At 38.9% G+C, this 16,783-nt stretch overlaps 2 protein-coding genes across 2 annotated transcripts in view; both read right to left on the reverse strand.

Annotated features, from left to right (window-relative positions):
• Positions 1 to 436: 436 nt before the first annotated feature.
• On the reverse strand, positions 437 to 3,520 carry LOC139146083 (protein rolling stone-like). The gene is made up of 3 exons (XM_070717528.1): positions 3,333 to 3,520; positions 1,784 to 2,000; positions 437 to 1,327 (listed from the first exon to the last, which is right to left on the reverse strand). The coding sequence occupies exons 1-3, from the start codon at positions 3,405 to 3,407 to the stop codon at positions 741 to 743; spliced, it is 879 nt and encodes a 292-aa protein (XP_070573629.1). The 5' UTR covers positions 3,408 to 3,520; the 3' UTR covers positions 437 to 740.
• Positions 3,521 to 7,628: 4,108 nt separating this feature from the next.
• LOC139145999 (uncharacterized) overlaps positions 7,629 to 16,783 on the reverse strand; it is an 86,824-nt gene continuing 77,669 nt past the window's right edge. The window contains exons 81-87 of the mRNA XM_070717447.1: positions 13,394 to 13,551; positions 12,848 to 12,939; positions 11,426 to 12,523; positions 11,075 to 11,241; positions 10,372 to 10,651; positions 9,999 to 10,091; positions 7,629 to 9,486 (exon numbers count right to left, since the gene is read on the reverse strand). Of these exons, the coding sequence (XP_070573548.1) occupies positions 9,421 to 9,486; positions 9,999 to 10,091; positions 10,372 to 10,651; positions 11,075 to 11,241; positions 11,426 to 12,523; positions 12,848 to 12,939; positions 13,394 to 13,551 (1,954 nt within the window). The 3' untranslated portion in view covers positions 7,629 to 9,420. The remainder of the gene's footprint in view (positions 9,487 to 9,998; positions 10,092 to 10,371; positions 10,652 to 11,074; positions 11,242 to 11,425; positions 12,524 to 12,847; positions 12,940 to 13,393; positions 13,552 to 16,783) is intronic.

Below are 16,783 nucleotides of genomic sequence, written 5' to 3' on the forward strand. Positions count from 1 at the left end.
AAGGCGTCGCCGGCGAGGGGCTGCAGGAGTGTCTAATCAGAAAGTACGCGATTTAGTGTCTGTTTTGAGAACTACTTTACATGTTTTTCGTTGGTCTTTCTGCACCTACAGTAGGTGATCAACGAGGGAAGAACCGCAGGAAACAAAATGCAATACGACAGCGTAAAAGAACCATCTCTACATCGGATATAAGCAGATTGACATACATACATACATACATACATACATATATACATACAGACAGACAGACAGACAGACAGACAGACAGACAGACAGATCTAGACAGACAGTTATACAGAGAGAGAGAGAGAGAGAGAGAGAGAGAGAGAGAGAGAGAGAGAGAGAGAGAGAGAGACTGGACGCGCAGGAGTATTAAAATCTAACTCAAACGTCGTTTGAGTAACCGGCAATTCTTTTCCAGCATGTTTAACTCGCTAATTGTTTAAATTCTTGCTACACGGAAAAATAATATCGATTCCCTGGTTTGACAAGTATTTTTACGTCGCAGCTGTATAATTATCGACACGTCATCAAGTGATCTAAAATGTTAACCTTCTTTGATGGCAAATTGCCGGTATATTAGACTAGACACTGTAACCAGATGATAATTGAAAATGCTCATAATCAAACAAAATGTAAATCGTTCGGAGTAATTTGCTGTCTGTGTGAAAGGAAGGAAGAAATTTAGATGATGACATCATTGAGTAATTAGATGAGGCTTGTTCAAGCTACACATATGATTATTTGATACGGTTCATGTTTCCGTCATTGTTACACTGTGTCGCAGAAGTCATTACTGGAGAGTCAAAGGCAAACACGTCACCATGATTGGAAATTCCCAACGTGTCAGCTTCAACCAAGACGTCAATATCAGGAACTGTGCTGCATTCTGAAGGACTCAATTTGAGCTTCATTTTGTAAGCAGTCCACAGCAATAATTGGAAAATCAAAATGAGAGCGAGGCATCCAAATATGGTGGCAGTTGCTAATCCTGGATTTTCAGAGTAATCAAGAATACTGTAAACGATATTTCCCGTGATTCCCCAGTATATTAAGGTAAAGACCATGTAACAAGTTCCGTATATTATGGGATATATCACGTGAACATATCGGACAGGCATGGCAGCTATCATGACCTCTAATGCCATCGCGATGAGATTGACTGCATGCAAATGAAAATCGTAGACGTTTATTCCATATCCCTGATAGAGGGCGGCCCAGTAGATGAGAGTCACGATGGGTGCCACGATTGCTGCAAGATTATAAAGTAACCATGACAACATGAAATACCAGGGTGTGTCTCTATGTTGTGATCCATTGCTTTGCCCTATCAAAAAACCAAAGAAAGAAAAGGAAGAGAGAGAGAGAAAGAAAAGATAAAAAACGTTATTACAGCTTTCATTGAAAATTATCAGCCGTGGCTGAGTATTGCTATGTTTTTAAGTTCTACGAGCATAATCTATGTGTCCTGAACACGGTTTTGTCAGTCGCACAATGGTGTGGGTCATAAGGACCGTGTCAGGTGCAAGACCGAGCTCCATAAATCCGATTTATGCAACGAACTTAATTTTTTATTTAAATGTCACGGTCATTCACGTGAAAGTCACGATAAGATATTGTCAATGAAACGGTATAACTTTAGTAAAGAAGGGTACTATATCTATTTGTAGTTGCAAGATGATAAAAAAACCAAGACGATGAAACTGTGGTGACATTTTTGAAAAAAAAAACAATCAAGAAGCGTTCAAATGACTTTCTTTTAATTGCTACATTTCTTTCTTACCTTTCAACATCCTTTGCACTTGAAAATAACATGTCGCCGACGAGGCCGTAACGAGGTATGCGGTCACCGTCATGAAGCCCCAACTAGTCAGGTAAGTGAAATATTTCCCTCCAATAGTGATGATACCACTGATTATACTGTAGAGGCACCATCCAAGGAAATACATCGCCAGTATAACACGGTACACGACGAAGACCAGAGTTGGTAGACACTTCCACTGATAAGGATGAAGACATGAATACAAGAATCTTCAAGATATTTCCAAAACTGTACTCGTAATTTCAGTAATTTTATTTCATTTATTCTAAACGTTCAGGACAGACTCTAATTATTACTTCCAAAGTAGTTTTTCCCCGATGTGGAGTCTCTTCTTCTTCCCAGTCTTTTCGATAAAGTATCCAGTCCAGTTCAGACATTACGTGATGATATAATAGAAATAAACATTGTTATCATTATTTCGCGAAAACACAACGGTCGATCAGCATTGTCACGAAACAACATTGATGTTAAATCCATAGCATTAGGCACTTTCTGATACATTTTCAATTGTCACTCAAGGTAGAATGCGCCCCGGGGGATAGATAACGGACTCTCAAACTTTTACAATTATTTTCTGATATACCACTTGTGGGGGTTCATTTTAAAGCTCTTGGTGTAAGAAAAAATTTCGCCGGCTAATTTTTTCGCGTAAATCCAAAATTTTATTTTTCTTCATAGAGCTAACACAGGAATGGAGGCCATTTTAAATTTCAAACATTGGTAAATCGTGGATAATTTGTTTCTCTTGTACCAAACTTGTACCGGTGGCCTCCTATTTTGGATATTGAAAGAGATTGAAGAAAATTTGAGCAAAAGTTTAAGTCTTTCTCTTTCGAGGCGCATACTACCTTAATATTGTTCTATGTGGTAGTTATAATGCTGGATCTATTTTGGTTTTGCAATCACACTACTCTGTTGCTCCAAGTTTATTCCTCCAATTTCTTTTGTTAATATATAAATAAGCCGGATGACTACGTATCTGCAATCAACCTGAGATAAAGTCACTCCTATGTCATCATCTGAAGCGCTTTTGCATGCTGGGTTGATAGAATATGAGTCTGTGGTTTGGGATCTTCAGTGACTTTTCTGTTGTCAGACAGTACCGGACAGTTGTTTTGTTGTCACACAGTTGGGGGAACCAAGAGTTTTTTGTGATTGCACTAAAATACGATTCTGATCGGCTTGTATTGTCATTCACTGATACCGACTCTTGCGTAGTCGGACCCGCTCTGAGTGGCGTGTCATCTACAAACGTACACTGTCAGTCATTAAATCGTGATACTTTGGAAATCCTTTCATCTCGAAGAACACACGGGTATATATTACAAATATCCTGATATCCTGTAAAGGGCTTGTCATTGAAACTGATTCTGTAAACGGGATTTCATACGAAGTCATCTCAAGCTAGATTAGCGTGTTTGGAAACGCCTTATCTGTATGCTTCTACGTACTGAGAGTCAGCTGATCTTCGTTTACATCACGACCGATAGACAAAACACACTGTAATTACCTTAGAGTTGGCGAAGACTGTGCTATCCTGGTATCGAAGAGTGAAGTCTGATTTCTTGACGTGAAAATGTCCCATGGTTTCATGAAATCAGCGACCGCTATATGCAATACTTGATTGTGTTTACTCTGACTAACGAGTTTAGAACCAGTGTTGCCGTTGCCTTGTCGGCGCGGTGTCCTGCAGTGTTGTGTAAGTCGATAAAGTGATAATGATTATCTAATGTTGTCAACATTACAATTGGTATGTGCACGCAGGTACAGCTGTAAGGTCAAATGATCAATAATATATGACCCATGACCTTTTTATCTGACGACAACACATAACATGCATAAAATAATTGGCAACAAACTTGAATTTTATTCATAATGTGACGTGGAATCGTCTCATCACCCTCTCTGAGATTGATTCTGTTATCAAGTTTGTATATATTCCTCGTCAGAAACTACGATGCTGTCATGAGACCGTTTTCGATCCACATTTAGTGTTGACCAGATATTCTGTGATTCTTGGATTTTAAAGATATGCCTCGAAGACGACGCAAAACTGAGTGCAGCATAGAGAGTGTTAAGAACTGCACGATAGCCGTCATCACTGACCTCAGTTACATCACCAAAGTTAACTCAGGGCCACAGTTTTACTTGTTGCACTTGTCTGGCAACAAGACGATAAGTCAAGTACTACCAATAGCACTTGGCAGAGGATTCACGGTTGTGGCGTCTTGACTATTGTATTATTAAGGTAGAACGTGCCTCGGGGTCAGATATTTGGACTCTCAAACTTATACAATTCTTTTCTGATATACCACTTGTGTGGGTTCATTTTAAAGCTCTTGGTGTAAAAAAAACTTTTCACAGGCTTAGTTTTTCGAAAACTGTATTTTTGTCCATAGAGTTAACATAGTTATGGCAGACATTTTGAATTTCAAATATCGGTAAATCTTGGGTTATTGTTTCTCTAGTACCAAAATTTGCACGGTGACCCCCGATTTTTATTCTTGATTTTGAATGAGAAGGCTTTAAAGTTTCATTTAGGAAATTTTGAGCAAAAGTTCAATTCTTCCACTTAACGGGTTTTTTTTATCGTTTAAGATAAGCCATTGCGGCATCATCTGCCAAAGGTGGAGGTCACGTAGCGACCGGCAGTGGAGGTAGCGAAACGCTCGGATTGAATATCTGCCCTCGCAATATACCCTCGAAGTGTCTAAAGTGTAGCTCAAAATACATCATCTATATGATGGCTATTTTAAAGGCCGTCAACAAGATTTTGAATTTAATACGAGCTTCAACCGGCAGCTAGCCAGTGTATATTAATGAGAACAGGTCAGGCAGGTGTGACGGGTTAGACTTTACAAGTTCAAGAGACAAGGCGAGCTGCGACATTTTGAAGTGATTGAAAGCGTCTGAGCTGAAACTTCCCAATACTATAAAGACTGTTGTAGTAAATCAGCTGAGAAGTGACAAATGCGTTGGCCATCTCTTCTGTTGTGGGTTTGTCCTACAGATGACGAATCTTGTCAACTCTACCTATGCATAAAGAACATTCTTACAGATGTGACTGCATGTCGGACATCAAACCGTTATGGGTAAGTTTCACATCGAGATTGCGAACTGTAGCAGACTGGCAAATCAGACTGGCAAATCCTTAGGCTGGAGAGTTTTACGGCATTATTATCTAAGACGCGACGAAAACTTTACAACCTCGTCTAGTCATCGTTAAGAATCAGCATATTGAATTTCATCCAGCCGCGAATTTCGTTCCGTTGGCGCATACCCGACAGAAATTTGGACTTCATCAGGTTTCAAGTACTACATACAATATAAATCAGTGTATTATCTGGTGTATCATACACATACACCATGTGATAAAAAAAACATGTTGGACGATGAGGTCTTATAGTGGTGCTGCATACAAAAAATAAAAAAATCGGGTCCAAAACCGAGCCCCGAAGGAACGCTAATACCTGCTAGCCGACGTTTGCAGAGTCAACTTTGACGCACTGATTGCGATGGTTGAGGTATGATTTTAAACCACGATAGAGTTGTGTCTTTGATACCAAACCGGAATTGCAGTCTACGTACAAGTACCTCTTGGCCAACCTAACTAATGTTTCAATCTTGGGTTAACAAATTAATTAAACTTGAATGAATATTTACAAAAAAGTGATTTTTGAGCAAAATACGCTATGTTGGGTGTTTCCGTCCTGCTTTGTGTCCGAGGGGTTTGAAATTGTTGCACAGTGATATGAAGGAGAGGAGAGATCGAGCTGCCATATTGAACCGTAGAAAGAACCCGTTCTACTGTCGATGATTGAACTGGTCACAAACTGCGTCACAAACTTCCTCCGAACGGTTTGATACTGGGATACTTTAAAACCAGGGCTTAGACCATAGGGGATTCAATCTCCGATGATGACGATGATGATGATTAAATATTTAAAAATGAAGATAAATAAACATATATTTGGACTCAGTAAATTTGTTTTATTGTTGTTGTTATTGTTGTTGTCGTTGTTGATACTATTTGCAGAAAAGAACAAAGTATGCGCTGCAAATTTCAACACAGCCTAACTATACTGTGCGTCGCAAATTCAATACAGCCTAACTATACATGTGCGTTGCAAATTCAATACAGCCTAACTATACATGTGCGTTGCTGCCTAACTATACATGTGCGTTGCAAATTCAATACAGCCTAACATTACCCAAGGGGTGTCACTTCATTGCCACACACTTTTTTTCGATCGCCAAAAATGCACCTAGCATGCATCGAAATCGGTAAAATTCGACGTAGGGTCAAAGCACATTAGTCCTTCTCAATAATACTCCAACATTTTTACCTCTTACCGATGAAAAGTCGAGAAATCAGCAAGTTTTTCAGCGTATCTGGACGTCTCTTACATTTCAGATTTAAAGGCGCGGCGGGTGTATTGAGTCACGTGGGCGCTTTTCAAATCGAACCAATAGCAGAGCTCGCCAAAATGCACCCAGCAAGCATCGAGAGCGGTAAAATTCGATGTAGGGGTCAGAGCCCGTGCTGAACGAATGGGCCCAGCGTGAAAACCCGGCAGTAACGTAAGTTTCTCACGTCTTTGGAAGACTATGGGTGACACTGTCTGCGTGCGTCTGCATACGAAATTCTGGTAACTTTAACAGTTCCAGTTCACCCGCAGCAAGAGATCGTTCTTTCCAAAGATGTGAGAAACTTACGTTGCCTCCGGGTTTTCACGCTGGTCCATTCAGCTCTGCTTTTGGTTCGATTTGAAAAGCGCCCACGTGACTCAATACACGCCGCGCCTTTTAAATCTGAAATGTAAGAGACGTCCAGATACGCTGAAAAACTTGCTGATTCTCGACTTTTCATCTGTAAGAGGTAAAAATGTTGGAGTATTATTGAGAAGGACTAATGTGCTTTGACCCTACGTCGAATTTTACGATTTCGATGCATGCTAGGTGCATTTTTGGCGATCGAAAAAAAGTGTGTGGCAATGAAGTGACACCCCTTGGGTAATGTTAGGCTGTATTGAATTTGCAACGCACATGTATAGTTAGGCAGCAACGCACATGTATAGTTAGGCTGTATTGAATTTGCAACGCACATGTATAGTTAGGCTGTATTGAATTTGCGACGCACATGTATAGTTAGGCTGTGTTGAAATTTGCAGCACATACTTTGTTCTTTTCTGCAAATAGTATCAACAACGACAACAACAATAACAACAAAATATAATTTACTGAGTCCAAATATATGTTTATTTATCTTCATTTTTAAATATTTAATCATCATCATCGTCATCATCGGAGATTGAATCCCCTATGCTTAGACAACACAACGCCCTACGGACGAAGCGAGTTCAAAAACTGACACAAGAGAATTAAAAAAGGCATCCGATCAAGAGCGCCGTCTACAAACACAGTTGTTCCGAATTTATCAGGTTAACAGTTTGGAAAGTGTTATCCGTTTATTAGCTCTGTGCACGTATGTTCACGTTTTCAGTTTTTTATTCATGCAATCTTTGCTGAGACACAAATTTCTATTCGTTTTCCAGGACAACTTCACGATCAGCAGTTCTCTACAGGCACAACCTCACAAAATATGCCGCGCCTTCATTGGATTCTGGCGTGCAGTCTTCTATAACGGTTCGGTAACGAAATTCGTGTCAAGCAATATTGCGTACATCAGTACAGGCTACCGATTGGAGTAGATAAAGATGTATATACTGTATGTATGTAAGTCAGTGCCCTTCATGACTATTAAGATACGTAAATTTCAAAATAATACAGAGGAATCACTAAAGGATCATTAGTAAGGCGCTGCTTTTATTGTTTCTTGATTATGTCGGGGTGTTACAATGATGATACAATGGAAAATATGCTGATTACCCCGAAAAGAAAACACGTGACATATAAAAGTGTATTAATAAAAAAATACCAAAACGTAAACATTTTGACGATCCAATTCAAACGAGAGGTTGATTTTCTAGGATATTTTGAAAATTTTGACACACGCAATCTGAAAATGTGATACATACCGTTATATCTGATACAAAGTCTTGCTAGTTTTGTTAAATAAAGACGTCTCCATTTATCGCTTCGTACATTCAATAGTAAGAACTTAAGTTAAGACGAATAAGCTCACATATCATTATTAGTTACTGTTGGGTAAGAAGTCATCTTATGGAAAAATTATCGATATTTTTCCCAGTGGACAGCACTGAATGTTATTTTTGAACCAGTTATTGACGATAGAACGTATTTCTCCAATTCTTCTTTACATTGGAAGGAGTGTTGAAGAACGTTGAATATTTTAGATTAAGGCTGATATATGATGAATACACAAAAAGACGGTTATCGATATCTTACGTACACAGTTATCTTACGTACACCTTTCAGGGCCGAAGACAATATTTGCAACGTGATAGAGGGGTAGATACACTTAAACTTCTCGAATATGGATGAAGAATTCCGAGTGTAGATATTACTTTGATGTGAAATACATTTCAATTCGAATATAAGTTGAGTTAGAAATCACATTCATATCAAACATCAACATATTTTAATGTCTCTATTACTATCGACGATAAAAAAAATGCTAAATATGCAAACACAATGTAGATGATGTTGAAATGACAAAAATAAAAAACCCATTGTTCGTGAAACATGAAACAACATATTTAGTTAAACTTAGGTCTTAAACTCTTGCTACATTGTTGCTGTTTATATATTACAACAGCTAGCAGATCTCAAGCCGCCACGTCTCTCACAAGGTACGTCACAAGCACATTTCAATATTCGGAGGGGATTTACGGAATATACCAATGTTGGAAGAAAATTAATAACGTTCACCTCAAATATCACATAACCGCTTCAGTAGAACCATGTATATGTGTTTGGTATTCAATATCGTATTTGTATTCTGCTCTCTTATCATAGTGTCTTAATGTATTAACAGGCTGTTTTACAATTTATTCTCTGAAAAATTCAAGAGTGACTTTAATCTTTGCTAAGACTTCTTTCATGGGACAAGAGCTCCTGTAACATTTATGAAAACATATTATCGAGATGCATAACATCAATGTACCTCTCACTAACCCTCGTTCTTAACATTGTAGTCCTTTTACGTAACATACTTAAATCACTCCTTACAATTATAGTTAGTAGGATTGGTTCAAGTCGGTAAATTTTCAGAAGATAAAATGATTTGCAACAGTTTTTCCATTGTCTTTTGGCAGCCCCGGGCAGGTTTTCCTAGCCATCGAACGCGTTACCTTTGAGTCTGTGCAGTAGTGAGTTAGTTTCTGCCGGATTCCGGGTGAAATTGAACTCCTTTGTATTGCGTTCACCCAACTCACACGTTTCAATGAAAAAGAACACAAATCGTCGTGTTAACCCCACTCACACGTCCACCAATTACAGACTTGAACCAAGTCTACCAAGTTTAAGTTGTTAGTTTCAGAATAAGTATCTAAAAAGTTATCAAGCTTCCTTTATAGCTTAATTCTCAACATAATTAGTTTCGCAAAATATCTGGTATCTTAAATGTCACAAGATGTCCATTTCATTGTCAAAATCTTGCTTCTCCCTCGGGCATATTACTTGGCGGGGTCATGTACTTTGACATCTTCGACGTCAGACTTATTTCGTCCCCAGGCTTGTCGCTGCAAAACAAATAAATAAATAAATAAATAAATAAATAAATTAATTAATTAATTAATTAATTAATTAAGTGACTACATTAACAAAACTAAAACGAATATCGTAATAAGCAAGGTTGACCGAAAGCATGTCCATGATTAGAGATTGAGTATGAGACTCACAGCCACATTATGTGAGCATCCGAGAAAACGAAGGAAGTAAACTGCAGACACCGAGGTAGAACACTTCAAATAAAGTAAGGTAGACGTAAGCTTATTTCTTTCTTAATCTATGCATTTGATCTCAGTCGACGTCTGAAACACATACATGATGCTAGTCATTAAGGTCACTTTGAAATCCAGAAGTGTTAACTTGACCCCATTTATTAGTAACATTAGTCCAATATCCGCCTTGTAGGTCTTGAAAAAACGGGAAACAAGTGCAATATATATTATTTTCAATTTAATTTGTCTCAACGATAAAATACTCGCTACAATTTTGTGCATGCCATAAAGCGAACACAAATATTCATTACCGAGCGTTTTGGTGCATCGACGAATCCAAAACGTTGTTGCACGGAAAATACAACCTTGGCGTCTTCGTCTCCGGTATCCAGCTTCGCATCATCCTATCGATCAAAAAAATAAGAAAAAGCGTCGTAACAAACAATACAAGAAAACTTTCTAAAACTAACCAGCATGAACGCATTTATTAAAGTACTATTTAAGGCTCAACAATGTCCTTTGCTTGCTATTAGTAAAACTACCCTTCACTTCAAGAAAGCAGCAAATACGAATTCAGGAGAGCACAGTTTATCAGGCAAGTGGCAAATAAAACTTGCGGAGTATAAAGCTCGTTGAAAAATCGCGAAAAGTGACACCGACCCGACCAAGAGTAATCTGCCTTACATTTGATGAACACTTTGCGTCTTTGTCAAGATGAACGACTTCCTCTACATCATCTCCGTGATCATTGTCCTTGACATCGCTATTGTCTTTGTCACCATCGCCTTCTTCAACACCATGAGGATTATTATCATCATTGATATCAGTCTCTGTTTCCTTCACCGTGTCTTCGATCGATCCACTGCTCTTGCTCGAACACGAATTCTTTTCAGTTTCCGTCAATTCAAAGTCGTCGGCTGGACTCTCAAAGGCAAATGCTGTGGCCAGATCATCAAGTGTGGGCCTGTGAAATTACCAATGTAATACATAAATGTAAGAGTAAAAGAACGACAAAATAATTATTTACAATTATTACTTACAAAACTTAATACCATAATGACAGCGAAAAAAGGTTTCGTGATTTCCATTTTGTCCATGGGTAACATTGACTCAAACAAAATGATTATGAGACGCGATGGCTGTGTACCTGGGAAACATAATTAATTTATCACAACCTATAAGTATACCCTTTTCATTGGTCGACATTCGACCTCCACTTTCATGACTGTGTCGAATACCATGTCATTGGAGGTAAGGGCAATACCATAACGTTTTACCTAAGTGTGTTTCTTTGCCACTGGCAGTCTGTTGTCCTTGTTCGACGTTTGTTAAATATGATCATAAACTATAAACAAGCCTAGAATATTCTAATATAATATCCACTTACGCTACTTCCGTCTTTCTCTTTTTCTTCCAGTGTAACCATCTCCACAGAACGATAACCATTGCCGCCAAGACAACTCCAGAACAAACAGACGCAATTAATGTTAGAGGAGAACTGTTGCTTCCACAGGGCCAGTTGATATTTTCGCAGTAACAAGCGAAGGAACCAACCTGAAATGTTTAGTGGAAAGGTTAGCTTGGTTTTGAAGCTATATCAATAGAATATACAGCCTTCAAGTTCAAGTTCTTATAATAGAAAGTGGAAAATATTTTAAAATAAAATTGTGTATGGGCCAGTCCTATAAAACGCTGCATACTAGTAGAATTCATTGTAGATTATCAATCAAAATCTCACCTGGTCGATGCATGTGAAGTTCTTTTGGCATGGATTGGATTGGCATTCGTTGAAGTCTGTCGTGCAAAATTGCCCAGTGTATCCCGGTTGACAACTGCAGAAATATCCATCAAATCCCTTGGAACGATCTGTATTTGAGCAATCCAAAGACGAATGCGTGTCGTTGCAAACCCCACCGTTAAAACAAGGATTCGCAAGTACGTGCACTTTGACCGTGATGACGTCAGAGTGAGCACCACTCTGATCGACAGCATTCAACTTGAAGGAATCTTCACCATGGAAATCTTTTTCCGGGATGTAGGTCAGTGTACTGAACACCCATGCAAGTCTATCAGCGGTGTGAGGGATAGGCAACTTACAGGGGAATAAAACAGTGTCTACATCGGAATTGTTATGACCAAGGTAGTCATCTGTGATGTTAGATAATGGTAAACAGTCATCGTTGATGAATTCCACTGCAGTGTGTTGAACACCTGTATGTAGAGTACCGTGTTGAGGAAGGTCAAAGAGCAAGGTCAAAGTGTCGAAGGTATCAGGGTCAAAGGCTCCAACCACTGCCTTGAAAATCCTGTCATCGTTGTCTTCTTTCCTTTCCTCTGTGGTGACAATTTGACTTGGAACCATTCCATCGGTAACATCCAATGGATCCGTCACAAGGAAGATATCTGGGTTGTCATTAATGCCACGTACATCTATTCTAAGAATTACAGATGTCGAGAGAGCTTTATGATTGTCTGTTCTGTCTTCTTTTGCAGAGATGTGGAGCGATTTTACACCAAAACAGTCCAAACACGGTTTGTAAGACAGTTCTCCTTCTTTCGAAAGAGAGACTTCTCCTAAATTTGCAAGATTAGAGCTCTCGTCCAGCGTATATATGACGTCATCGCCGTCAGTATCAGATGCCGTCACTATGTAACGGATTGTACCTTCATCCTCCGACATCCATATATCACTCGATGACGTCATCACCGGAGGCGTATTGACGAACGGTCCTACGCTAGCCACAGTGAAAAATGTAGGTCCTCGGAAATAGACATCAGTGCCAATTGATCGACGTCGTTTCGGCTCTTCAGTTTGCTCGCTATCCGTTGAACATACCTAGGGGTAAAATAATGTTGTATAGTCACTGCATCAATTTACTTGTCGATATGCTGTATGCTGTCCCGTGTTGGCATTAATTTGTATATTACACAATGGCTTTAATGTTTTTACAAAACAAAGCTAAATTGCAAGGTTGATGACCATTTGTTTCTAAGAGCTGTGATGTCTTTGAGTGCCACTTTCAAAGTCTGGTGAGTAAACCGAGTTAGGTAATGGTTCAATATATCAAGCATTAAAATGTTGAAGCAGATGAGACATTCATCACAAATAAGAGGATGAGAGATGCAATGCATCAAGAGATTGGTTTATTGTTGAGATTACCTGAGCACTTAGTCTGCCCTGTTGCCAGTTGTATTGATACTCATCAAACGATTCTTCACATGTTTTTCCTGCATCTCTCCACTGTTCCATCTCTGCATAGATAGAAAGATAAGCTGTGGTTTTTGCTTTTATAAAGACATGTAATTGCTCATCCGTGAATCCTTATCCAACCATGGCTGTTTCATTTCCATATCTAAGATTGTAATATTATTGAATTTCTATTCTTGCTATTGGTGATTTTTTCAATTGTTCAAGCTGAATACAAACAATTCATCTTACATGTAATTTATAACCTTCTCCATGAAACTAAGGGCATGGAATGGAGTTAATACGAGTAGTGAATAGGTCAACATATCGGATTAACATATGATTTGTTGTGAAAAATTAAGCGACTTCCTTTACTCATTACAGGTCAAGGGGATCTAGAAGTATCCTCTTCATATTTTATTAAACCGTTTTATTCATTAACGTCGTGAAAAAAACACCAAAATCTATATCTTCTTTTGGCATAAACTTGCAATCAGAAAAATCCAGGTGTCAGCTCACCAGTATGCCAGAATATTATCCTTGGCGCACTTTCGTCTGCTACGTCCACTGGCATTAAACCAGATGTGTTGAATCCAAGAGTTGCGTTAAATGGTTCTTTCATCCGTTTACGTCCGATGGTCGTTGCATAGAATGATGGACCAATGATGTATTGAATTCTGTAGAGAAATTTACGTGATATTAAGGGTATGTCATGAAGTTGGTTTATTGTGTAATGCCAGTGAATGTTTTATACAAATATTAACCAATGTTTGATTGTACCAGGTGTATAAGTAATACTTTGGCAACTTATGATTATCCTTAAAAACCCAAAAGCTTCTTAAGGTAAACACCTGGTAATATTTTAATCCTTTAATTAAGGTGCATTGTTTCATGATTTCTTAGAAGCTGATCTGATGATCAGCTTAGATAATTGCAAGCTTCTTAATGATGTTATCGCAATCTTTTAATTATACAACTTAGAAGACAAAAGAAGCCAAAGAGATTCTACTAGAATGTAATGTTAATGTTTAACTTATACAATGATATTTGAATATTTTGTATCTCTGGCGAATCCATGGCAATTATTGTGTCATATGACTATGGCTAGCCAATTAGACTAGCCTTTGAACTTATTAGGAGGAGCTTCTGTGTTTTGGCATTATAAATTGAGTAGTTTTCTGTGGAATTGTTAGATCTTGGTTTAGACGCAAGTGCGTAATAAACAAGTCTCCTTCTCAAGAAGTACTGTCTCTGCATGAGTCTGTGTTTGCTGCTGTGTGTTAAAGTTACGTCCAAGTCCAGCCTGAGCTACAAGTCCTACAGAGTTAGTAGAAGTCCCGACTTCTGACTTCGTTACATGGTGGCAGCGTGTTGGATCATCTACCATTAGCAACTCAGCACCTGAGCTCATCAAAAGCAGTGACAACAGAAGAGCAGCTGGAAGAGACAACTGAGAGCAGCACAGAAGACACTTGGAGGAGACAGCTAGAGAAGGAAATCAGCACGATTGGTAATACTCGACAGAGGTGAAGTGGACCTGCTGTATCAGACTGCAGAAGCTGAAAGGGCAGACACTCGGAGAAGTGTTTGAAGTCAGTGTGATTGGTAGTATTCAACAGACGTGAAGTGGACCTGCTGTATCAGACTACAGAAGCTGTCAGGAAGGACACTCAAGAAGTGGTGGAAGTCAGTAAGATTGGTAGTGCTCAACAGAGGTGAAGTGGACCTGCTGGATCAGACTACAGAAGCTGACAGGAGGACGTCTGAAGAAGTGCTGAGAACAGAACTGGTGGTGAAATCAGCATAAGTAGTGCTGTCGGTGACATTGTGGTGAAGCTCATAGTCATAGGACCAGAAGCGGTGAGTGATCACATTTAGTATCAATAAGAGATTTTGACGTGTGCTTTTTCATTTATTGTTGTTTTGTTAATTTGTGAAAAGATGTCCATGGCCTTAAGAAGTAGTGCAGCTAATGTTTCAGCTGACAGGGATGAAAATACAAGGGTGGACACACAGGAAGAACAGACTAGTCCAAATCTTACAGTTGATCAATTATTTCAATTGGAATTGAAAAAATTAGAGATAGCAGATAAGCGGGCTCAGAGGGAATGGGAAAGGGAAGAAAAGGCAGCACAAAGGGAGCATGAAAGGCGTCTTGCAGAATGTACTGAGACAAGGTTGGTGAATTTGCCAGCCCAACGTATAGATAGTAATATCAAAATATTACCTCTCGATGAGAAGGATGATATTGATGTGTATTTGCGTACATTTGAACAAATAGCTAGGACTAGTATGTGGGCTGAAGATGCTTGGGTGGTGATATTGGCCCCATCCTTGACTGGGAAAGCTAGGGAGGCATACATTGCGTTATCCCCAGAGGATGCTGCAAATTATCCAAAACTGAAAGAGGCAATATATAAGCGATATGAATTGAATGCAGAAGCCTATAGGCTTAAATTTAGAACATTGTATCCCATGTCCCAAGAGACATACACAGAATGGGGAACAAAATTAAGAGCCATGTGTAATCGCTGGTTGGAAATAGAAGAAGTGAAAAGCTTAGATGATTTGAAAGGAGTTCTGCTCAGAGAACAAATTTATGCTATGCTACCTAAAGATCTGTGTCTCTAGATAAAAGACAAAAAACCAGCATCAGTTCAGGAAGTTCTTGACCTGGCTGATGATTATGTTGCAAATAGAGGGGGCATCAAACTCAATTCTAAGTCTGAGACCAGTTATTATAAACAAGGGGGGAAATTCGGCAATCACAACAGTTATCCAGAACCAAAAATGAGGGAGAGGGATAATCGCCAGGGTCATGGAAATTTCTTTGGTAAGTGTTTAACTGTGGGAAAACAGGGCATAAATCGGTACAGTGCCCCGATAAAGCTACTAGAGCGGAAGCAAAACCTGTTTTAATGTGTAAAGATTCTAATGCCAATGTTGAGGTCCAGCTTAGCCCGTATGAAGCATTTGGTACAATAAATGGACAGAAAGTTCTAATCTTACGTGATACAGGCTGCACCCAGACTATTGTTAATCAGAAATTTGTGACCCCTGAATCTTACACAGGTAACTCAGTTACAATCAGTGGAGTTGATGGTATTCCCAGGGAATACCCATTAGGTAAAGTCTTCTTGGAGTGTGAATACTTTTCAGGTTGGATATCTGTAGCTGTCTACTCGAAACTAGAGAGAGATATTTTGTTTGGCAATTAGATAGGCAGTGCATGGGATGACTATTTCTGTGCTCTACACACTAAAAACATGCAAGATACAAATAAAGCTTTAATAGTTACACGTGGTAGGCAAAAGAGACTAGATGAACAAGCTAAACAGGAAGAGCAAGACATAAAAGACACCGGGGTCAAGAGTAAACAAATTATAGATGATCAGGATGTAAATGAAGAACTTCCTTTGAATACAGATAAGCTAAGCTCAACAGCTGTCACTAACAAGACAAAACAGGGCCAAACGTCAGATAATTATAAAGTCACAAATGAAATGTCAGAGATACAAGATCACATAGATAGAGAACTAAGTTTACCCACTGATCCAAAAACACTTAAGGTACTACAGGAAAGTGATAAAACCCTTGTAGGCATCAGAGATCGTGCTATGGCAGAAAACATTATTGACAAATTGCAAACAGGGTACTTTAACCATGATGGTATTCTATACAGAAAGTGGAGCTCCTGTCGGCAGAATAATAAGATTTATGAGCAAATCATTGTCCCAAAACGATGCCGCCAGGAAATTCTACGATTGGCTCATGATATTCCACTAGCAGGACATTTAGGCATCGAGTAAACAACTGATAGGATTCTCCAAAATTTCTCTTTGCAAGGCATATTTTCTGATGTAAGTGAATACTGTAAGTCTTGCCCTGACTGTCAGAAGACTCCCAGCT

Source organism: Ptychodera flava, chromosome 12, assembly GCF_041260155.1.
Source record: "Ptychodera flava strain L36383 chromosome 12, AS_Pfla_20210202, whole genome shotgun sequence".
NCBI classification, from domain to species: domain Eukaryota; kingdom Metazoa; phylum Hemichordata; class Enteropneusta; family Ptychoderidae; genus Ptychodera; species Ptychodera flava.

Bases quoted from the DNA above. Each gene is read 5' to 3' on its own strand.
- LOC139146083 (XM_070717528.1), bottom strand. From the start codon at position 3,407: ATGGGACATTTTCACGTCAAGAAATCAGACTTCACTCTTCGATACCAG. The intron at 2,001-3,332 runs GTAATTACAGTG...CATCCTTATCAG, and splicing joins CAGTCTTCGCCAACTCTAAG to TGGAAGTGTCTACCAACTCT. The intron at 1,328-1,783 runs GTAAGAAAGAAA...GTTTTTTGATAG, and splicing joins AGTGCAAAGGATGTTGAAAG to GGCAAAGCAATGGATCACAA.